Below are 24789 nucleotides of genomic sequence, written 5' to 3'. Positions count from 1 at the left end.
AAGAAATAAAAAAAATGAATGAAATGGACAAAATTTTAAATGAAATACTCCAAGTGGGTACCTCGAAAGAGGGTAATCCCACCACCAATTCTGATCGGGTGCAAGCCCCGATAGTCGGTGCAGATGGCTCCAAGGATTTTGGAGGGAGCCAAATAGATAGCCAGCTGACATGCTACGAATCAAATGTCGCAAATCAGTTCCTGGCTATTCCCGGGATTTTTAAGAGCGTGCACCAGGCATTCAAGCGCCAAAAGAACGTCAGTCGTGACATCCAGGATGGCGTCGCGGTATTGGAGAGTGCGTTCTTAACAATTTGTAAGAATTTACGTTTTATCCCCGAGCCGTTCAAAGAACAGGAGCCGCAACATCCAACTGTGGAAACTCCACGGCGGACGAAGAGTGTTATTGCAAGCCGGGATAGCGCGGCTGCAGGCACAAATAAGACGAAAAAGGTTAGTAAGCGCCCTAGGGAAGGAGTAAGCCCGGATGTGATTAATCCTGAGTCGCTAGTTGAAGCAAAAGAGGCGTCCTCAAGTAGTCCTAGTAAGACGTATGCCGAGACCGTCTTGAAAGACGGAGCGGACAATGAGGACGGCTTTAAGGTTGTTAGAAAGAGAAGGGAACGGGCTCCAAGAAAAAAGCCCCCAGGCGAGAAAAAAGAGCTCTCAAAACACCATTTGAAGCTTACAACCACGGAAGCGGTAAAAATTACGGCAAGAGACCCAAAATCTTATGAGGGTATCTTGCCGCTGATAAAATCAAAGGTTAAACCTGAAGATACAGGTACCGTGATCCAGAAAATCAGGAGAACTTTTAAACAGGAGGTTCTCCTGATAGTGAAGAAGGGTGGAGAGACCTTAAAATTTGCGGACAGTCTGTTTTCGGCCCTGTATGGCATGGCTGAGGTCATACCTCTAGTAAATAAGAGGTCTCTAGAAATCAAAGACCTGGATGAAGCCACTACAAAGAGTGAGATGACTTCAGCATTGAAAGAAAAGCTGGGCAAATCCGACCTGACTATGGAGTGCAAATTATTGCCGCGCCACAGAGGAACTAAGGTTGCTCTAATCCGCTTGGCAGAAACAGAAAGTGACATTCTGCTTAAACTTGGCCGAATCAAAATCGGCTGGATAAATGCTCCAATTCGCGAGCATGTTGAAGTAGCTAGGTGCCAAAAGTGTCTAGGTTACGAACACAGAACCCTATCCTGCAAAGGCCCCGACAGAAGTAAAAACTGTCGGAGATGCGGCGGAGAGGGACACCTCGCGAAGAGCTGTAACGTTAAGCCGAAGTGCCTTACTTGTTTGGACCTGGGGAAGCCGGAAACGGATCATGAGTCCGAAAAGAGAGCCTGCCCGGTTTACAGGGAAGAACTGCAAAAGATTAAAAGGGCAAATCCTTAAAATTTTTGCAGGTCAACCTGCATACAAGTAAGGATGCACAGTTGCTCCTAATGCAAACAGCAAGGGAAAATGAGGTCGATATCCTGTTCTGCAGTGAGCAGTATCAAGGAAGCGACCTCGCCCCTTGGTATCAGGATAAGGCAAAGAGAGCCGCCATAAAGCTGTGCAACCCAGAATTGCGGGTTGACAAGTTTCTGGAGACGAGCAGTGGGTTCGTGTGGATAGAGGTAGCTAATATACGTATGTATAGCTGCTACTTTTCACCCAACGACCCACTGACAAACTTCGAAGCCAATATTGAAGACTTAGAAGCGAGCCTGACAGAATCCAGGCTGGAAGTCATCATCACTGGCGATTTTAAAGCAAAGTCGCCAGAGTAGGGTGAGACGAGACTCGACAAGAGAGGAATTCGTATTGGAGAAATGATCTCCAGAAACGACTTATTAGCTGTAAACCGAGGTAATAGATGGACTTTTAGACGAGGTGCGATCGGATCAATTATAGACCTAACAATCGCATCGTCTAAACTATTTAGCCGCATAACCGACTGGCGGGTCTCTGAGGAATATACCGCAAGTGACCACCAGTACATTGAGTTCTTAGTCTCGATGGGAGACACACGAGGAGGAAAAAGACAGGATGTTTCTAGTCGCAAAACCTCCTCGTGGAATATGAAGAGACTCGACAAGGAAAAGTTCGGCCGGTCCCTAAGAGAAGCCCTTTTAATTGAGGACTTGAGCTGGGTGAAGAGGTCGAGCAGTCTGGATAGGGAGTTGCGAGCGGTGAGGAACATGATAGTCACCGCTTGCAATGCGTCAATGCCACGCAAAGGCGCCATTCCCGTAAGAAAATCCTTGCACTGGTGGTCAGTGAAGCTAGCCTCCTTGAGGAAGGAATGCCTCAAAGCAAGAAGGACATATACCCGATCTAAGGGAGATCCCTTGCTGAAAGAGGCTTTCAAGGAGGCGAAAAAGAACCTCAAGAAAGAGATCCGCAAGTCGCAACGCCGTAGCTGGAAGGACCTAATCGAGGAATTCGATAAGGACCCATGGGGTCTGGCTTTTAAAATCGTTACTAAGAAATTAGCGACGAGGCAAAAGACCCCCGGCCTGGACAATCCCGATTGGGTCAGAAAGATAATAAATTCTTTGTTTCCTCCTGCAGAGCCATACCTTAGAAGGGACTGGAGTTTTTGCAAAGTCGAAGAAAAAGAACTCTTCACACTTAGTGAACTACAACAAGCAGGCAAAAGATTGAAAACAGGCAAGGCGCTTGGAATCGATGGGATAAGTAACGAGATCCGAAAGTTGGTAATCGACACTTCACCCCAGATTCTGCTTCGATGCTTCAATCTTTGCCTTGAGAGAGGAGAGTTCTTCCGCGACTAGAAGCGACAGAGTTTAGTCCTCCTAAGGAAAAGTGAAAAACCTCTAGATAAGGTTTCATCGTACAGGCCTATGCTATATGCCTGTTGGATACGATGGGTAAACTTCTAGAGGATATGGTTCTGCAGAGAATGCAAAGCCACTTGACCGGAGAGAATAGTCTACCCACATAGCACAATAGTATGAGGTAAGGTTATGTTGAGTACTAATCGTAAGGCTCATAAGGTTACACGATATTGCTGTGGTAGACCTGAGGTGAACTAAAAACTTCCGCCATGGAGGTAAGGTTACATGTTAGAGTGTGGTAAGTATATATGATAAGGCTATGGTAACCTTACACGTTAAGGTTGAGATAACCTTACACGTTAAGGTTACCATAGCCTTATCATATATACTTACCACACTCTAACATGTAACCTTACATACCTCCATGGCGGAAGTGTTTAGCTCACCTCAGGTCTACCACAGCAATATCGAGTAACCTTATGAGCCTTAGGCCGCAGTCCCATGGCAGCGTTTTGCGTTGCGTTGTAATGAAAGAGAATGCAGCAAACGTATATTTGCGTCTTTTTCTCTCCCATTACGACGCAACGCAAAACGCTGCCATGGGACTCCACCCTTACGATTAGTATTCAACATAACCTTACCTCATACTATTGTGCTATGTGCGTATCGGATCACCAATTTGGTTTCCGTAAAGGCAAGTCCACAGTTGATGCCATCCAGGCAGTTGTGGACATAGCCAAAGCAGGAAAAAACAAGTTCGGACCCGGAAAAAAGAAGAGCTTCTGTGCGTTGGTAGCAATTGACATACGCAACGCGTTTAATTCCGCAAGATGGAAAGATCTCATCGAGTCGATGGAAAAGAAAAACATGCCGCCCTACTTGTTGCAAATAATAGATAATTATCTTAGCGACAGGTGGGTTATATATGAGGAAGACACCTGCACTCTCAGGGAAGAGATGCAGCGTGGGGCTCCTCAAGGCTCGAGGGTGGGTCCATTTGTATGGAATGTATCTTATGATGATTTTCTGTGAATGGATCTACCCGAAGGTGCGGTGATCATCGGCTTTGCGGACGACGCGTTGTTCGTGTGCACTGCCAAAAGTGAGGAGGCTCTTGGGACATTGGTGAACGAATGTCTGCGACTAGCAAAAAGCTGGCTGGATACCAGAGGTCTTGAAATGGCCCTGGAAAAGACCGAGGCACTGCTGGTCACAGACAGACGTGGTTATGAGCTCCCACGAATCGTGATAGACAGATTCGACCCTATCAAAAAAATCAGCGTTGGTTCCATAGTTGTATCCAACGTTTATTCAAACGGTGGAAAGAACGACGAAACCAGCGTAGATTCCAGCGCTGGATTTAACACTGGATCCTACGCTGGGACTAACACTGGAATTTGGGACCAGAACGTACGCTGGATCCAGCGCTGGAAACAGCGCTGTATCCATATTAAAAATTTTTTTTTTATTTAATATTTAATGTATTTTTGGATAAGAATAATAATAATAGTATAAAATAATTGTTTGCAACAATTATTTTATAGAATATATTTTTATGCGTAATTAAAATGTGGTTTCTCTAGAATCCTGTAATGAAATTTTTGTAAAGAAAATATACACAGAAAAAAGTAATGTTATTTTAGTATAACAATTGGTGTAATTTTAGGAATTTCCTTTATTGGTGTTATTTTATTGTAAACAAATAGCATATTTTTCACTAAAGTACTATATAACTTTATTAAAGACATTTTTCTTTTAAAAAAACAAATATAATTTGCTCTATAGAATATTTCAACTACAACACTATAGTATTAATAAAATAACACCACAAGTTACAACACGAGCTTGAAATAACACACAAGATATTTAACACTTACTTTTTTCTGTATACCATATATATTAAATCATTTTTAGTGTGAACATTACAAATTTGTATGTTTGCACGTTTACACGCCATGTTAAATGCGTTCAAACATCTCACTTTCTCAGAGTTGAGAATCTCAGCTGATGAGAAGGAGAAGTGGTGCGCACGCATTCAACAGGATGTGTCAACAAGCAAAAAATTGTAAAGGTGCTTACATACCTAAACCTTATGAGTTTTTAAAATACTGAAACTTTAGAGAATTTTTTGACGTTTATAAAAAAATGCAGTATTTTTAATAGAAAATTAATATTTTATTTATATTCAGTGAATATAAATGTATATTACCTTGTAACGGACATTTTTAAAAGATAGTAATATTATACAGATAATATTATGAATATCCAATGTTATATTGTAGTAATGTTGATATATTTTTATGTGCTGCTTGAATATATACAGAAATGTAATTTACTTTGAATCATGCAAATCAAATTAGTCTTCTAAGTCTGTTATATTACCGAGAGAATATTACCTAGAACAAGCATTATTTTTGGGCCGTCCATATATTACGTAACACTATTATTATGTAACACACTGTTACATACATTAGCGCCATTTTTTTGCTTATCGTAACAAATAGCTTGACCCCCCCTCCCCCCAAAAAGCGTTACGTAATATATGGACGACCCCTTTGTTGTTATTTTGTTTATATTATCTAGAATATAACCGACGATTAAATTCTCTGAGAATTTTTAAGAGAATGTAACATAACCTCACTTTTGTCATTACACTGCACTGTAAAAAAAATTTATGTAGATTTACAGTTTTTACAGGAACTTATTATTTAACATATTTAAAAGTACACTGAAAAAAATTAGGCTAACAAATTCAACTACCTTTGGGTAGTTAAGTGAAAAGTAGTAAAAACAACTACTTTTTTAGTTAGTCTAACCCGGTTTGCGTAGTTAGTTTAACTATTTTTATGTAGTTGATAAATAGTAGTTGATTCTACTAATATATGTAGTTAAATTTTAACAACATGTAAGTTGTAGAATTGACTACAGTGCTGTAGTAAGAACAACTAAGATAATAGTTTACTCAACATTTCATAAGTAGTAAATTTAACGATTTTATAGTAATAAATAGAAAGTAGTAAAAGGGACTACTTTTGTAAGTAACGTAACACTTTCTTAACTAGTAAATTTTACTACTTTAATATAGTTAACACCAAATTGTTGAATTAAAGAATTTATACGGTTGAATTTGAAACAACACGTGACTTGCACAACTGACTATCGTAAAGTAGTAGAGGGAACTAATTTTTTTATTAGTCAAACCTTTTTCGTGTAATAGACTTTACAACTTTTATGTAGTTATAGTAGTAGATTTGACTACAACATTAGAGTAATAAAAATAAATGAATAATATTGTTGAAGCCTATCGAACCACTCTAAGTAGCAAAATCTACTACACAATGCAGTAGTTTTGGTGAGAAAATAATAGATAATTTTAACTTTTTGAACTTAAGTTTTACTACATTGAGTAGTAGATTGTACTACTTAAAGTAATTAGAAAGGATTGAACAGCATTTTTAAATAAAGCAAAGTTCAGAAATAAGAATTTAAAGAAGATAAAAGAACTAGTAAAAGTAGTAAATATTACTACATTACATTGTAAAATGAACTACAGTTGTCGGTTGATCTATGTCAAGAATGTCATCAGGTTTCATGCAGACCATCGTAGCGTGCGAGCGTGGTTAGGTGGTTAGGTTATCGGTTTGCGAATGTTAGGGTCGTGCGTTCAATCCCCGGCGTTTGAGGATTTTTCTCCATTATGTACATAAGTATTGAAAATTATAAAGTATATGTGACCAATAGGAATGCTAGAGGAGATGAAAAAATGAATTTCAGTAATAATAATAATTAATAAATAATAATAAATAATTCTACTACTTTTAAGTAGTTGCTGACAAAAACAAAAAAATGTTAATTTTTACTTTATAAAACAGATCATTAACTACTTTTAATAGTTAATTCTACAACAGAAATGTCGTTAAAGCCTATCGAATTACTTTAGGTAGTAAAATCTACTACTTAAAGTAGTAGATTTAAAAACAAAATAATAGTTAATTCTACAACAAAAATGTCGTTAAAGCCTATCGAATTACTTTAGGTAGTAAAACCTACTACTTAAAGTAGTAGATTTAAAAACAAAATAATAGTTAATTCTACAACAAAAATGTCGTTAAAGCCTATCGAATTACTTTAAGTAGTAAAATCTACTACCAAAATCTTAGTTGTTATAATTACTTTAAAGTTAGTCAAATAAACTACTAAATCACATTCAACCAACTACATTCTTAGTTGTCTTAACTGCTTTTATGATAGTTAGTACAACTATTTGAATTCAGTTGAGGACCTATTGAATTACGTAGAGTAGTTAAAAAGTAGTCAAATCTACTAGTTTTTTTTTCAGTGTAGCGAATTTACAATCTCTTTAGTAAAGTTTGTACTTTCAACTTGTCAATTTTACAATTTTCTGTAAATTTACTACTCTGAAAGTAGGTAATAAAAGGACAAAATTAATACTGATTATTACCCATGTTATTACCTACTTTCAGAGTAGTAAATTTACAGAAAATTGTAAAATTGACAAGTTGAAAGTACAAACTTTATACTAAAGAGATTGTAAATTCGCTACTTTTAAATATGTTATTTTACAAATTCCTGCAAAAAAAACTGTTAATCTACTGAAAATTTGTTTTACAGTTTGGTAAATTCGATTGTCCGACGTTGTGTTTTTATTTAATAGTTGTTACTTTGTTTATTATAGTGACTATATATTTAAAGATTTAAAAAATGACAAAAACAACGTTTGTACAATAGAAATATTTTGAAAGCATTGAATACAAAAACAATTAAATTCTTCTGTAAATTTTTTTAACAAGAATATGCCACAAATGCTATATATTAAAGGTGTATACTTAAAGGTGTATACTTGTACAGCTCTACTGCAGCTGCAGGTTGTCATGGTAACACATAAGAGTAAGAAAGTCAGAAAATTCAAATTAAATGTTTTTTCTCTCTTACTCTCGTAGCATATCTGAGATAGAGAGCCCTTACAAATAATTAATAATTTACAAATAATTTTTAAATATTTATTTTAAAAAATTTTAAATTCATTGTATGTAATGTAAAAAATAATGAAATTATTATTTATTATTTATTTATAGATGTCTACAGTGCCGCTCAATAACTTTGGAGCCGTCCATAAACCACGTAGACACATTTGGGGGGCGGGGGGTGAATGAAAAGTCCACGTTTGTCCATGAAGGGGAGGGGGGAGGGTTTAAGCAAATGTCAACGTGGACATATAATCAAAGATATTTCCAAAAAAGATATATGAAGCTTAATCAGGATGATCATAAGTTTCAGTTAATCAATTTCCCTGACAATTTACTGACATTAAAATTAATTTCCCTGACAAAATTCTTTTTACAGGAAAATATGATTGTTTACGGAAAATGAGTAAAATTTATGATTTTAATTATTTTTTAGAAAGACAATTATAACCCTTCCTGAATTCAATTATTTTCTACGATTTCCACCCAGTAAAAAAAAGTATTGGAAGAGAGCGAATAGTATTGTCGGTGAGTTTCTGCCAATACGGTTTTCACACGAAAACGTATTGGCAGAAACTCACCGCCAATACTATTCGCTCTCTTCCAATACTTTTTTTTACTGGGCAACTAAACCTTCGTCTCTGAATCAATTAATTTAAATAATTTTCCGAAAGTTCTTCTAAAATTCTGTTATATTTTAAAATTATTTTTGAATTTAATTTATAAATTTTAATTAAAATTTTTTAACATGATTGTTTCCTCTAAAATGTTAAAAATAATTTTAAAATGTTATTTTTTTGTATATATTTGAATTTTTGAAAATATGTAATTGAAAATATTGAATTTTAAAAAATTAGAAGCCAATTTTCATAAATTTTCATTTTTAAATTTACCTTTAAAGATTTTTTATTCTTCAAAAATTGTAACAAAAGACTTTTTATCCCACATGCACAAAAACGGCGCTTTCTGATAGCAGCCGACAGGGAGGAAAGTCATTCATTTCTTCGACCGTATGAAATTGGCGGCCGTGTTCTCCCAAGGGCAAGAAAATTAGCTGTTCACATGCATTTTTCTTGCCCAAGGGAGAAATCGGCCGCCATTTTTATACAAATCGAACAAGTGAATGACTTTTACTCCCTGTCGTCTGCTATCTGACCAGAAACCACACGGAAAAAAAAGTACAACTGAAATGGAGAAATTTTTCGCCATAACAGCTAAACATTTCGTCAAAAACGAGCGAGCGATATTGGCATTATCGCTAGAATCGCGATATTGAATTTTACTTGAAAGACAACCTAACCCTGAAATGATTTTTAATTTTTTTCAATTGTATGTTTCAAATTGTAGCCATATGAAAGTAAATTATTGAAATTAATACTGTTTTAAAACTAAAAAAACACAAAACTGATATTTATGCTGTCAAAAAAATTTCTGGGTATAGGAGCCGTAGAGCGTCAGGTTTCCACATACTTCCAATATGGCTGACGAATTGCACTCAACCAAAGCTCACTATCACTGAATTGGCTAAACTTTCGGCTAATGTAGTTAAGCTTAATTCCAAACGTGGGTTATGTTGTTTTTCATTTTAATTATATTCCCAATATTGCTCGTTCGCGTCATGAAATTTTTTTCCGTGCATAACTTCGTCATGGCTAACTCGGGCTATTTCCACACGGGTTGAAATAAATTAATTATTTTCAATTAAATTTTTCAAAATTTCAACTATTCAAAAAGATTTGTTTATAGTTATTTTTAACATTATAAAAATCAAAATAACTTGTACTTTTTTTTACTAAAAATTGTGGTATTTTGTCGCAATTTTTTTAAATGAGTCGAAAAAAGTCACAATTTTCTTAATTTCCCTGACCAAAAATTTTTTTCTGACATTTCCCTGACTTTACTGACATTCTTGCTTTGAAATATGTTCAAAAATAATCTTTTTTATTTTTTAACATACAGGAGTAAAAAAAAACTTATTTTTTTAATTTGCAATATCCACGTGGACAATTGTATAGGGGGGGATTTTTTTATTTTATTAAACTATTATATTATTATATCAAATAATTATTAATTAATTATTATTATTATTATTTATAAATTAAGTAATTAAAAAAAGAACTGCTAAAAAAATTAGTTATTATAAATTAACAGTTACTGTGAACATGAATGTCCTCAAGTATTAAGAAAATCTTCGTAGCGTGCGAGCGTGGTCGCACGTTCGCACGGGTCGTGAGTTCAATTCCCGGCGTTTGGGAATTTTTTCTCTGTTAGGTATATTTACATTAAATATATAAGGTATATATAAAAACAAAAGTAGGTAGGGGAGAATGGGGCAAGACGAGGTAGCGGGTAAGACGGGGTACCGGCCTTATTTAACAAACGAATTAACCAATCGCGATTATATTTTACATAATACTGCACCGAAACGATAGTCTCGGTGTTTTGTTTATAATATTAATAAACAAAACGGTGTTTTGTTTATTTTGTTTATAAAACCTAAAAGCCATGAGAACAAATCTTTTATCTGTTTTACTAAAAAAACTGTTTTTGACGATTTTCTTGACATTTTTTCACTTTTTATAGGAGGTGTTTATTACTTAATAATAACAGTTAAAGAACTGTATAATTTTTTTTCTAACTGTCAAGGGTTACAGAAGAAGGGAAGCATATGTTTTTTTTTCTTTGTTGAATCGTAGATTGTAAATTGTAGTAATTAATCGTTTTATTGAATTTTGTAGGTGCGGGCAAGATGGGGTAGGGGAGAGTGGGGCAAGACGGGGTACACAAATTAAGCAAAAAAAAAGAGAAATAAGAGAAGTTAAGAAAACTACTAAAATCAAGACTGAATAAAATAAGAGTGACGAAAAAGAAAAAAGCTTGTCAGGTTAAATCATCAATTAGCGATGGTAAAGAGGAAAATACACCTTGTCTCTATTGCAATGGTAATTATTTAGACTCAAATGAAGGCTAGGCTGCTTGTTCTGTCTGCGGCCAATGGGCTTTGAGCAGTTGTGGTGGTGTCGATGTCAAAGATAAAAATGCAACCTTTACTTGTAAAATTTGTCGACAGAAATAGGTTGTTTTTTTTAGTACCCCATCTTACCCGCCGGTGGGGTAAGATGGGGAGATTTGCAATTTTTTCAATATATGTGATGAGAAGTACATTTTACTATGAATATTAATGTTTAATATAAAAGTAGAATTATTACTATTCCATAAGAACTTTTACTAGAAACTCAGCACCATTTTTCTCCGTGCGGAAACGTTTTCACCTGGGTAACCCGACCTTTTTTATTGGCATTTCAAGCTTTTTATACGATGCCTACCTTCTAATATACTCTCTAAATCTGAATATGTGAAATTTCACTTAGGGATCGTCCATATATTACGTAACACTTTTTGGGGGGAGGGGGGGGTCAAGCTATTTGTTACGATAAGCCAAAAAAATGGCGCTAATGTATGTAACAGCGTGTTACATGGGGGGAGGGGGGGGTCAAAATTTTCAAAAATTAGCGTTACGTAATATATGGACGGCCCCTTATTGTACGTTATAAGTCGTCCTCTCGATCAATAAGTGCATATACACTTATAAATAAGTGAATTTTTCACTTATTCTGAGTGAAATTTCACTTATTATAAGTGTATATGCACTTATTGATCGAGAAGACGACTTATAACGTACAAATATGTGAATTTTCACATATTCAGATTTAGAGAGTACTAAACATGTTCATAAATATCATGAGATGGTAATGGGTTTTTTCCGTGATAATAATTACACAGGTCAACAAAAAAAGACTTACTTTTTTTTTATGAGATAGCGGAATGGTTTCCTATGTATTTTTGGACGCTGAACACGATCCCGACTTCCAAAATTGTCCATCACGTCAGGATTTTGAGAAAAGTGGGGGTAAAGACCCCAAAAACGCTTTTTTGAGGATTTTCAACATTTCTTTTCTCTTTAACCTGACGTGCTAGAGACTTCCACAAGGTCTTAAATTAAAGCTTGTAATGTGCACTACAAGACCAATATCCATAAAATAAAAAAAAATTAAAATTTTTTTCAAAAAATGGGATTGAAGACACCAAAAATTTGTGTTTTTGGATTGCTTTAATAGACTTTTTGCAATTGCTTGGATTCGCATGAAAATGGTTACTTGGGGTTCTTGGGGTCGCTGATTACGAATCCGATATTAGTTTGCAAAAATTAAAAATGGCGGATTCGTAATCAGCGACCCCAAAAACCCTGAAATAACAATTTTCAAGCGAATCCAAGCAATTCTTAATTCTTACATCTGCCATCTTGGTTTCGCCGTTTTAAATTTTTGCAAACAAATATTGGATTCGTAATCAGCGACCCCAAAAACCCCAAGAACCCATTTTCAAGCGAATCCAAGCGATTGCAAGAAGTCTATTAAAGCAATCCAAAAACACAAATTTTTGGTGTCTTCAACCCCATTTTTTGAAAAAAATTTTAATTTTTTTTTATTTTATGGATATTGGTCTTGTAGTGCACATTACAAGCTTTAATTTAAGACCTTGTGGAAGTCTCTAGCACGTCAGGTTAAAGAGAAAAGAAATGTTGAAAATCCTCAAAAAAGCGTTTTTGGGGTCTTTACCCCCACTTTTCTCAAAATCCTGACGTGATGGGCAAATTTGGAAGTCGGGATCGTGTTCAGCGTCCAAAAATACATAGGAAACCATTCCGCTATCTCATAAAAAAAAAGTAAGTCTTTTTTTGTTGACCTGTGTTATTATAAGATGGTAAGGTGTCAATTTAGCGGATATATATTTATTTTGCTTATCATCGATAAGACAGAAATCAATATTTCAAAATTAATAAATGGTTAATTGAAAAATTAACTGAAATTAATGATATCGAATCTATCTGTAGCTCAATTGGTAGAGCATCCTACCGGCAATAGGAAGGTTCTGGGATCATACCCCAGCGGTGAGAGACGATTCATTTTTTTCAGAAACCATGCACAAAATAAAATATATTTTCAAATATTAATGAATTATTAATTTTGAAATATTGATTTCTGTCTTATCGATGATAAGCAAAATAAATATATATCCGCTAAATTGACACCTTACCATCTTATAATAAATGTTCATAAATAATTAAGATTTACTTAAAATATTAATAATTTCTAATTCGTTACATATAGCAATGTTCAGACAGACCGAAGTATTATAAAGACTACATTCAACGTGGATCTCAAACAGCAATTCCTAAATCAACGTGGTATCGTTACCAACAGAAATTTAAGGAAAAGGTAAGAATTTTACAATTTTAATTTATTATAACATGTGTGCATTTCATTAACTTTGTCTATGCACATTATAAATATAAGGCTTTGCATTAGCTATTATTTTTTAAGATATCAATTTCATTAGTATACCGAACATGGACATTAAATCTTGCAGCAAGCTTCCCGTGTAAGCTTACCGCAATACATTTCTTTGTAAACATGCTGCAAGCTTATATGAGGCATTATTCCTGAACTGCCCCAAAAATAAAAAAAAGTTCTTGGATTTTCTTTATACTTTGGAAATATGTTACCCTAGTAGGTACAAGTTACTACACCAATTTACAGGTCCAACCCCCCACCCCAATCAAAAGGGTGGGGGGTTGAAATTTCAGCTTCAACTCGAACATGCATTCTTTAAACATTTGTAGTTTCTACTTAAATTATTCAATTAAAAAAAGTAAGTAGTGTTTTAGAAAGGTTTTTTTGTGTACTTTTAAAATATTTTATTTATATAATAAAAAAAAAATTTTTTTTGCAAAAATTTTTTAAAATAAATAGTTTTTTGCAATTTTGTGCAAGTTCGGTAGTTTTTATTTTCTTTTTAATAATCTCAAATGAAAGCTTGGGAATTCCCCTAAAAGAAGATATAAGTCTGAAAATGGGCCGAAACAATTTGCCAAAGATATAGTGAAATAAGTAAAATTTGTCCGTCCGCTCGCGCACTCCAGCGCGATGAACAGTGGGATTTCTTTTCAACTTACTATTGAAAATTGTCTAGAAACTATAAATTTTATCGGATGTTGATGTTCTTGATTTAAAATTACTAAGAGATCCATCAAAGTCGATTTTTGAATTTTTAATTGTTTATTTTTTTTGTTACTCAAAAATTTGACAAATTACAATATTTTTAGAAAAAATCATGTTAGTTTTTTTATTTTTCCATTACACATGATCGAAATCAATTTAAATTAGTCTAGTATGACCACCGGACAATTAATAAAGCATAATACAATTTATTTAAATTGTTGCAAACAATGTTAATTAACAAATAGATTACTTCGGACCTTCTTCATAAAAAAAATTGGTTTTTTTGCAGACAAGTTTAAAGTTATGTCTAATTTAGTAAAAAACTATTTTACAGTTAAAAATTATGATTAATATTAACAATTATATAAACAATAATCAACTTCCTTTTGTATTTGTAAACATTTTCGTCATTTTTCAAACTTTAAATATTTGTATCATATGTACATTCTTTCAAAAACTTAAAAAATTTATTAGCTTAAACAATTACATTTGTTATAAACAAACTTTTCATTTTTAAACAAATAAGTAGCTTTTTTCATCAAACAAAATTTTTTCCTTTTTTTTATATTTACTATCATAAAAAAGAACTCCTTAATGAAATGGAAATACTATAAATTATTCATTTAATTTTAATAAACATTATAAGTTAACAAATATTTATATTTTTAATGAAGTAAACCATTATTCAGTTAAAACAGTTTACATTTAAATGCATATAAATAAATATATTTTTTCTGTGAAAAAAGAACAAAGTTAAATATTTGTTAACTTATAATGTTTATTAAAATTAAATGAATAATTTATAGTATTTCCATTTCATTAAGGAGTTCTTTTTTATGATAGTAAATATAAAAAAAAGGAAAAAATTTTGTTTGATGAAAAAAGCTACTTATTTGTTTAAAAATGAAAAGTTTGTTTATAACAAATGTAATTGTTTAAGCTAATAAATTTTTTAAGTTTTTAAAAAAATGTACATATGATACAAATATTTAAAGTTTGAAAAATGACGAAAATGTTTACAAATACAAAAGGAAGTTGATTATTGTTTATATAATTGTTAATATTAATCATAATTTTTAACTATAAAATAGTTTTTTACTAAATTAGACATAACTTTAAACTTGTCTGCAAAAAAACCAATTTTTTTTATGAAGAAGGTCCGAAGTAATCTATTTGTTAATTAACATTGTTTGCAACAATTTAAATAAATTGTATTATGCTTTATTAATTGTCCGGTGGTCATACTAGACTAATTTAAATTGATTTCGATCATGTGTAATAGAAAAATAAAAAAACTAACATGATTTTTTCTAAAAATATTGTAATTTGTCAAATTTTTGAGTAACAAAAAAAAAATAAACAATTAAAAATTCAAAAATCGACTTTGGTGGATCTCTTAGTAATTTTAAATCAAGAACATCAACATCCGATAAAATTTGTAGTTTCTAGACAATTTTCAATAGTAAGTTGAAAAAAAATCCCACTGTTCATCGCGCTGGAGTGCGCGAGCGGATGGACAAATTTTACTTATTACACTATATCTTTGGCAAATTGTTTCGGCCCATTTTCAGACTTATATCTTCTTTTAGGGGAATTCCCAAGCTTTCATTTGAGATTATTAAAAAGAAAATAAAAACTACCGAACTTGCACAAAATTGCAAAAAACTATTTATTTTAAAAAATTTTTGCAAAAAAATTTTTTTTTTATTATATAAATAAAATATTTTAAAAGTACACAAAAAAACCTTTCTAAAACACTACTTCCTTTTTTTAATTGAATAATTTAAGTAGAAACTACAAATGTTTAAAGAATGCATGTTCGAGTTGAAGCTGAAATTTCAACCCCCCACCCTTTTGATTGGGGTGGGGGGTTGGACCTGTAAATTGGTGTAGTAACTTGTACCTACTAGGGTAACATATTTCCAAAGTATAAAGGAAATCCAAGAACTTTTTTTTATTTTTGGGGCAGTTCAGGAATAATGCCTCATATAAAGAATGTTATTATATAAAATTATAATATTTTATTATAAGCAAAAAATAACATTTTTAGAAGCAAACTTAGCAGGCAATATTGCAGCAAGCTTACACAAGAAGCTTCCTATATTTTTTTTTAATTTGATAAAATATTTTTTGAGTTACGGAGTTTAAAAGTTTTATTTTTTTGAAAATATTTTTTTCCCATTTAATATATCAGGTCTGGGCAAAACACTTCTCCGCGTGCACTGCGTGAAGAAAATGACTCCTCACTCTTAGGCCTAACAATAGGCTTAACGCCGAGAGTGAGTAAGAGAGAGGGAGAGAGAAAACTATTGCTAAGCCTGAGATTGGGGAGTCATTCCCATCACGCGGAGCAATGTTCTGCCCAGGCCTGACATAATTTGTGAATGACCCCCAAACAATTTTGAATTTACATTTTACAATAAACATTATTTTAATCATCTATATAATTAATTATAATCTGGCCACTATTTTGACGATATTATTTATTTTACTCTAATAATATCACGGTAAATCGTTAGGTATTAAAATAACACCAAAAAGGATTAAAATAATCCAATTTAGTGTTATTTTAATCCATTTTGGTGTTATTTTAACACTTAACGATTTACCGTGATTTGAATTTCCTAATTTAATATTTTCTAGTACATATTATAGGTTAATTTATAATTTATTATATAATTATTGATATTTTAAAATTATACATATTATAAATTAACCGCAAAATAATATGTATACTAGAAAATATTAAATTAGGAAACTCAAACATTATTAGAGGAAAATAAATAACAATTAAGTAAAATATTATATATTTCTTCATATGAACAAAATTACTTCATTATAAAATAACATTTAAAATATTACATTAAACATATTATATGACTTTTATACATGCACTCAGAAAAAAGTTTATTCGAAACAACCAACTGAAAACTTCACAAAACCTTTTTGTACATATTCTTCTCTCTGGTACAAATTAAATATGCAGTACGTCTTACAATGAACACAATGCATAAGTGAGACATAAGTGAGATCGACATTTTTAAATTCACACATGTACTTTTTGAGACAAGCAAATATTTTTGTTTGACTCAAATAAAATGATTTGGTTAAATGAAACAAATTTGTGTGTTGTGTCGAACAAATTGTATTTAACTAAACAATATTCTTTATCCAAAACACAAATTTGGTTAAATGAAACAAACATCAAATAAAAAATTTCTTTACAATAACCAAAAAAATTTTACGTATTTATTAAAATGAACCAAAATTTTTATTTAAATCAACAACATTTTTTTATCGTGACAAATAAAATAGGTTAATTAAACAGTTTGGTTAAGTGAAATAAACGTTTTCTCTGAGTGTGCTACGCTCGCATAGAACTTTCAAATTTTAAATAATATTAAGTGTTACTAGCTGAAATAAAAATTGTAAAATTACTAGGCTGTAATAAACAATTTTGAAATACGGAATGATGTTATACCGGTATATTTTCAATACTTTACTGAATGTGTATATTTATGAATATTTCAATATTTTGTTTAAAAAGAAACTTGTTATATCTTTATTATTATATTTTTTAATATTTCATTACATAATATATCGAATAATATTGAACCCAACTTCACTACAAAACAATTTATAACATATTAGGTAATTCTATTAAATTGAATGAAATTTAAATGCACAACACATTTTTTAATTATCTAATTTGCAGAAAAGTGTCAATAAATAAATTACTTAATACATATTGTTTAAATTAATTAATTAACCCATTAATGCCCATGGGCACAGAAACGCAGATATCGAAAAAACAACAAGTGTGATCCTAGCATGGGGTCTAATAATAATTTTTGACGTTAAAAATTTTGTTTAAAAAAAATTTTTTTTTATTTTTAACGTCAAAAATTATTATTAGACCCCATGCCAGGATCCCACTTGTTTTTTTTCGATATCTGCGTTTCTATGCCCATGGGCTGGAACGAGTATATATGCAGGCTAATTGTTTATAACATTTTTATAACAATAGGTCTTTTTCAAAAAATTTTGCAACATATGTTCTCGTAGTATTTTTTCGCGTAGAATCGATTAGCGCTATCAGTTTTTTAGGAAAATCAAATTTTCATAATGTGTTTATAACAAATTGTTTAAAAAAATTTTTTTTTAAAATTTTTTAACGTCAAAAATTATTATTAGACCCCATGCCAGGATCCCACTTGTTGTCTTTTCGATATCTGCGTTTCTGTGCCCATGAGCATTAATGGGTTAATAATAAATAAATTAATTAATAATATCTTTTTTATATATTGTATTGAATGTGTTATTTATTTTAGGTACTATTATATATGGAACACATTTTCTTTCAAGATAAATATATTTTTATTCTTTCAAATTAATATATTATTTATTAAAAATTATTTATTTAATTGCACATTAATAAAGTTTGATTTAAAAACAACTGGCGCAGTTCTGGCGGAGTACTGCCCGCCATGGTTGAACCAGTACTGGCATTCGACCGAAATGATAACGCTTTTCAGTACTGGTTTAATGTTACTGGCACAGTACTGGCAGCCAGTACTGGTTTAGTACTGGCTTTGTACCCGTGTAGAAAAATCTTCTGGCGCTGGCCTGAATCAGACCAGACCGTCTATTTTCCAATCTAGTAGAAATTTTATTTAAATTCAATGTTAATATAATAAAAAAAATTAATTTATATTTGCAAGCATGTGATAATCCCTAACTTTTAATCAAATTAATGTTTACAACGCAGAATAAACGCAAACCTACACCCAGAGAAAAATATTATTTAAACCAAATATATTTTATTTGAGTTAAATAAACGTATATTTGTTTCAGAACCAACTAGACTTTTTATTTCATTTAAATAAAAATTTTATTCGACATAAATAAAACATATATTTGAGCCAAATAAAATTTTATTTGAATTAAATAAAATTTATTTGAAGCAAATAAAAAGTCTAGTTGGTTCTGAGACAAATATACCATTTCTCTGGGTGTATAACGAAATAAAATTTGACACTGCGAGGAATCGAACCTACGACCTACGGACTTCTAGCCTATCACTCTAACCACTACCTTTTTTTATTTATTTATTTAAAATTAAAACCAATAGTATAGAATTTACAAAGTATAACGCAATAAATAAAATAAAAGAGCGCCTTTACATTTGACAATCAGTCTTATATTGTCGAACAGATTAATATCATTTCGTCGACCTACGTTTTGATTTTGGTGTTTATTATTATTTTTGTTTGTCAGTGGCCTTGAATACAATTGTGTTGTCTTACGCAACGCATTGTTATTAAATTTAGATCAGAAAAAGCAGAAGCAATATAATTACGTAGTAAAAAAAACTGATTTGATCAGTGATGAATTTTACAAAAAAAAAGAAAATAATATAAATACGATGTCGAAATACAGTAGATAGGTTTCAATGTTTGTTTATATAATTTAATTCTTCTTGCTCATTTCTCACTATTATTCTCTTGCGAAAATTTCCTAATGTCATTATTTCTTATTTTAGTTTTTGTATTATATTTTTTGTTCTTTTTTCTTTCATTTGTTTATTGTAAATTCCTACGACATAGTCACTTAGTCGATAGATCTATTCCCTCCTTAAAAATTTTAAGGGATGATCATCTGACAAGTGGCATATCGAGGAATCGCTCCATCTTTAATCCTCCATCTCCACCCTCCCTCTCAATTAAGGGGGGGGGCGGAAAGTGGGAAAGGAGAACCAAGCTTGCATACATACCTATAAGAAGAACAACATATTGTTCGTGTTTTATACAATTATTTACAATAAGGACAGTTGAGTAAAAGATAACATTTTATAATTATATTCCTTTTGTCGTGTATTGTTATAATTTTAATTTGATTAGCAACTTTTTGTGATATTCATATTTTTTTAGTTTAGTTACTATGCAGCAATTTTATGAACGATTATTTTTCTTTTTTCCCCCTTTTTTTATTTTGTTTTTTTTTTATTTAATTAATTTTGTAACAACAATGGGTTTGTTAAATTTAGTTCCTCTTCGAAATATTGAAGAACATCAATATAAATAGTTAATATTGAAAGCGAGATAATCCCGTAACGAGTAAAAGGAAGGAACAGAGACAGAAATATTCAAAATATTATTAAAACAATAATACGAAAAAGAAGAGAATTTCATAACACATAATATTGTGTCGAGTAACATTTATATCACTCTCGATAGTACAGCTTAATAATTCTTTTGATAGATAATTTTCAATTTATATCAACTAAATGCATTCAGTTAAACCAACTCCCCTTCTTCCTTACAATAGAAATGAAACAGAAAAGGTGGGAAACAAAAAAATTTTTTATTTCGCCCGTTGTAAAAGTACACACCCAGGCGGAAATTTCCAACCGGCGCGGATCCTAGCCCGTACTGACGCCGGTGTAACTGTACTGGCTCGGAACCGCCTGCCAACCGAATGTGAACGGGCATTCTACCGAATAGTGACTAGGCCAGGAGCGCGCTGGCAACCGGCTCGGAACTGGCATTCTACCGCCCGCTGACCGGCCGGGAGAAGCCGTTCCGTGTATAATTCAACCGGCTGGGACCTGGCACTCTACCGACCGTGGATTTTTCATTTAATAGCCAGCCGAGCGCTGGCATTCTACCGACTGACAACCGGATCGGATCCAAATGATAATTTTAACAAATATCAATAAAAAAATAATAATTAATTGCAAAAGATAAATACTAATGACAATTCATTGACAGTTCACTTTACACATTTTTTTATTTCTTTATACACTTAAACGCAATTTTTTATTACATACACATTTGAAAAATCCTAACGCTTGGAGGTACGAACCTACGCCTAACCGAATATTTACGCACCGAAATCTCGCACGCTAACCACTATGCTACGCTCGCATGGGACTCTCAAATCTTAAATACTCTCAAGTGTCACAAGCTGAAAAAAAACTTGTAGAATTACTACGCGTCAATGATACCGCTATATTTTTAATACTTTATTGAATGTATATTTAGGACTATTTCAATATTTCGTTAAAAAAGAAACTTGTTATATTTTTATTATTATATAATACATATATTGAATAATTGTTTTTCAATATAATAATATTAAACGTAATAATATTAATAATTTTAATTAATATCTCAATAATAATAAATTTATTATTATTAAGATATTATTAATTAATTTTATATATTATTAATTAACACTAATATTATTGAGAATTAATAATAAATTATCAATATTAATATTAATTAATAATATATCAATAACCATAAATTTATTATTATTGAGATATTAATTAAAATTATTAATATCATTACCTTCAATATTATTATATTGAGAAACAATTATTCAATTATTATTGAGATATTATTAATTAATAATATATAATATTAATTAATAACGAATTTTTTTAATTATTTAATTTTTAAAAAAGTCTCAATGAATAATTACTTAATATATTGATTAGATTAATTTATTAATAATTATTTTCTAAAATAATGCAATTACTTGTAATAATTATTTAATTTATAATGTGACAATAAATGACGAGATCCGCAGTCGGATCCGCCCCAGTACCGAGCCAGTACAGACTCAACATATCCGTCATTCTTCCGACGCCGCAGAAGAATAAGATCCGCCGGCGGAAGAAATCCAGTACCGAGCCAGTACTGACAATAGTGGGAAGACGGTTCCGACAGTCGGAGCATAATCTGTACCGCGCCGGTTGCTTTTTCAGATCCGAATCGGTACAGACCGTCGGTACTTGCGGTCTGTACAGGCGCGGATCCCAGCCGGTTGTAAATTCCGACATTCGTCCGACTTTTCCGCCTGGGCAGTGTCGGGCGAAATAAGAGAAATAGTTTATTTCGCCCGTTGGAAAATAAAAATTTGCTAAAATAGAAACTGGCGAAGTAAAATAAACTAGGTTAAAAAGGTGGGAATTTTGAACTAAGGAAGTGCAATCGGAAATTGAATTTATTTTTAAATTATAAGATTTATTATTTATATTTATTCTGGCCAATAAAAATAAACTCTTCCTATTTTCAAAATGCAATTTTTTATTAATTAGTTGAGTTAAATTAATATTTGAAAAATAAAACATATAATACCAATCCTTAAAGAAAAAATGGATGATTTAGACCAATTAAAATAAAATTTAAACTCCTCCTTCATAAAGAAAGCTATTTTTTATTTGTTGGTTTAGTTGAAAAAATGGAAGAATATTTATAATTTTAAAAATCATAAAATTTAACAACAACCTCTCTCGAAAAAATAGACTGCTATTAGCCAATAAAAATAGATTTAAACTCCTCCTATTTTCAAAATCAACTTTTCTATTTGTTGGTAAAGTTAAACAAAATGGAGATAAAATTAATATTTAAGAAATATAACATATATTTCCAACCCCCAAATGAAAAAATGGACGATTTAGACCAATTTAAATAAAATTTAAACTCCTCCTTCTTAAAGAAAGCTATTTTTTGATTTGTTGGTTCAGTTGATAAAATGGAAGAACATATATAATTTTAAAAACATAAAATTTATCCATAACCCTTTCCGAAAAAATAGGAGTTTCAATTTAATTTTCTATTGTTCAGCAGCCTTTATTTTTTCTTTTGTGGGTTGGGATTATAATTATGTTTTATTTTTTAAATATTAATTATTTTATCCATTTTGTTTAACTAAACCAATGAATAAAAAATTTCTTTCTTTAAGTAAGAGTAGTTTGAATATTTCTTTTTATTGGCTAATAGCAGTATATTTTTTCGTGAGCGGTATTGGCGATTCAAACAGTTCAAGCAGCGCCACTGTTGGAACTAATATATGCAGGACAGCTGGTCTATGTTTCTGTTTGTTTACTTAAACTTTGTAATGATTTTAATAAAATAATTTACACTCGAATCTCGCTATAACGAGAAGTTCGGGAGTCAAGTCTGCCGTGCAAATCGAAATAAGCGTATTTGCAATTTTTATAAAAATTGAAATAAATGCAGCATTAGCTTTGTTATTACCCTTATTAACTATAAACATGCGTAAAAAATTAAAATTCAAACTAAAAACTACTTAATTTTTTAAAAACAATTTACCGTATCTGACAAAAACAGTCACTTTACAATCTAAAAAAGCGTAACTGGATTTTCTCTACTGCACATGCGCATATTTACTATTCACACCGTGGTTTGTCATATTAGTTGATTGTGTCATGTATATTATAAATGCTTTATTACTAAAATAATTTTATTAATAATGATATATTATTAAAGATGAGATAATAAATATAATTATTAGTAATCGAAATGTTTTCTAAGTCAAAAATGCAAACCAAATGTGATTATAAATTCATCGTAAATTGTTATTATAAAAAATAAGTATAGCCAAAAACGCAGTATTATTAAAAACTGTTGTGATTAATAAAAATGTGATATCGCTTAACCATGTTTATGCATGCAAAAATACAAGTTAAATATGATATTTTAAATTTCAAATCTATTTTCTCTAAATAAAAAATAAATAAAAACATTTTTCTACCTAATTGACAATTAATTATTTAATAACTATTTTTAATCACGTATAATATTCAAGAAAATTAATTATTTAAAATATTTATTAATAATAAAGTTTGAAATTAATTTTGTACTTAATTTAATTAATTAATTAATTCAAAATTTTTAAGCACTACAATGAGTTTATATTTTCTTATAAATTATTTTTTGCAAATCAAAAAATTACTTGTAAATGTGTAGCTAAAATTGATAAATAGCGACTATTTATAATAAAATTATAAGTATTATAAATATTATTATTGTTGTAAATATTAAGAATTAAAAATTTGTAACGAATAAAAAACTTTCGCATTTTAAATTTCGTAAAGTGTAAGTACATTACGTTCGTGTCTGAATATAAAATTATTATCTACGCAAGATACGTTCGATTCGATTTGCAAATGCCCAATGGGAAATGCCAGTGTAGTGCCGATGTTTACCACTGGCTTAGTACTCAGACGATTGTTCGGCGTATTATAGCCGAGCCTCGACAATTAGTGCTGGCGCAGTACAGAATTTTTGTTTCGCCAAAGCTTGGACAAGCCACGGCGGCAAGTGCTGGCTGAGTATAGAAAAATTGTTCACGACGCTCTTTGCCAACATTGCTTTTTTGACATAAACTTGAAAAAAATTATAAAAAAAGTTTATGAATGTTTATAAATATAAATTTATTGAAAAAATTAATATTTTACTTTTCAGTTGTTCATTTTTTATTCTTATTAAATTGAATAATAACAATTTAACACAATTGTCTAATTTTGTAAATAATAAATTATTTAAACAAATTAAAATTATAAACAAAATTTAAACTTTAATCTCAATAATAATTTGGTTCCTATTAAAATACTATTATACTTCTTACTATTAAAAATTTAGTTTAATTTATTTTATTTCAATTTATTATTTCTAACGTATCCCTATTTTTTTCTCATCTTTGACTCAATAATTGCATGTCTGAATGATACTGAGATATTAATACTTTACTGTACACATGTGTCGTTAGCATAGTGGTTAGAGCGTTAGTCTGTTAGTCCGTAGGTTGTAGGTTCGATTCCCCTCGTTAGCAATTTTGTTTATTTTCATAGGTTTGCGATATTTCTAGATTCCAATCTTTAGGTACTAAAATATGAAAATCTAATGCACACTTACTGTAATTGTTTATTATTTAATTTTTAAATGTTATAAACAATTTTTTTCTACTTCCTTTACATTGTTAGTCTCCATCTTTAATACAATTTCTTTAAGAAGAGAAATATTTTATGAATAATAACTATTTATTAATATTATTCACCATTTTGTTGTTAAATTATTTATAATTATTAATTTACGACTAATTAATAACAATACGGCATTTATTGCGGCAATATTCT

The 24789-nt window shown here is 31.0% G+C and overlaps 1 protein-coding gene across 1 annotated transcript in view; it reads left to right on the top strand.

Annotated features, from left to right (window-relative positions):
• Positions 1–276: 276 nt before the first annotated feature.
• The window catches only part of LOC122502403, a 51366-nt gene continuing 26853 nt past the window's right edge, over positions 277–24789 (top strand). The window contains exons 1-3 of the mRNA XM_043612438.1: positions 277–297; positions 342–1058; positions 12951–13058. Of these exons, the coding sequence (XP_043468373.1) occupies positions 277–297; positions 342–1058; positions 12951–13058 (846 nt within the window). The remainder of the gene's footprint in view (positions 298–341; positions 1059–12950; positions 13059–24789) is intronic.

Source organism: Leptopilina heterotoma, unplaced genomic scaffold, assembly GCF_015476425.1.
Source record: "Leptopilina heterotoma isolate Lh14 unplaced genomic scaffold, ASM1547642v1 Lhet_107, whole genome shotgun sequence".
NCBI lineage: Eukaryota > Metazoa > Arthropoda > Insecta > Hymenoptera > Figitidae > Leptopilina > Leptopilina heterotoma.
The sequence above is the reverse complement of the archived record's forward strand: the minus strand, read 5'-3'. Positions and strand labels throughout refer to the sequence as shown.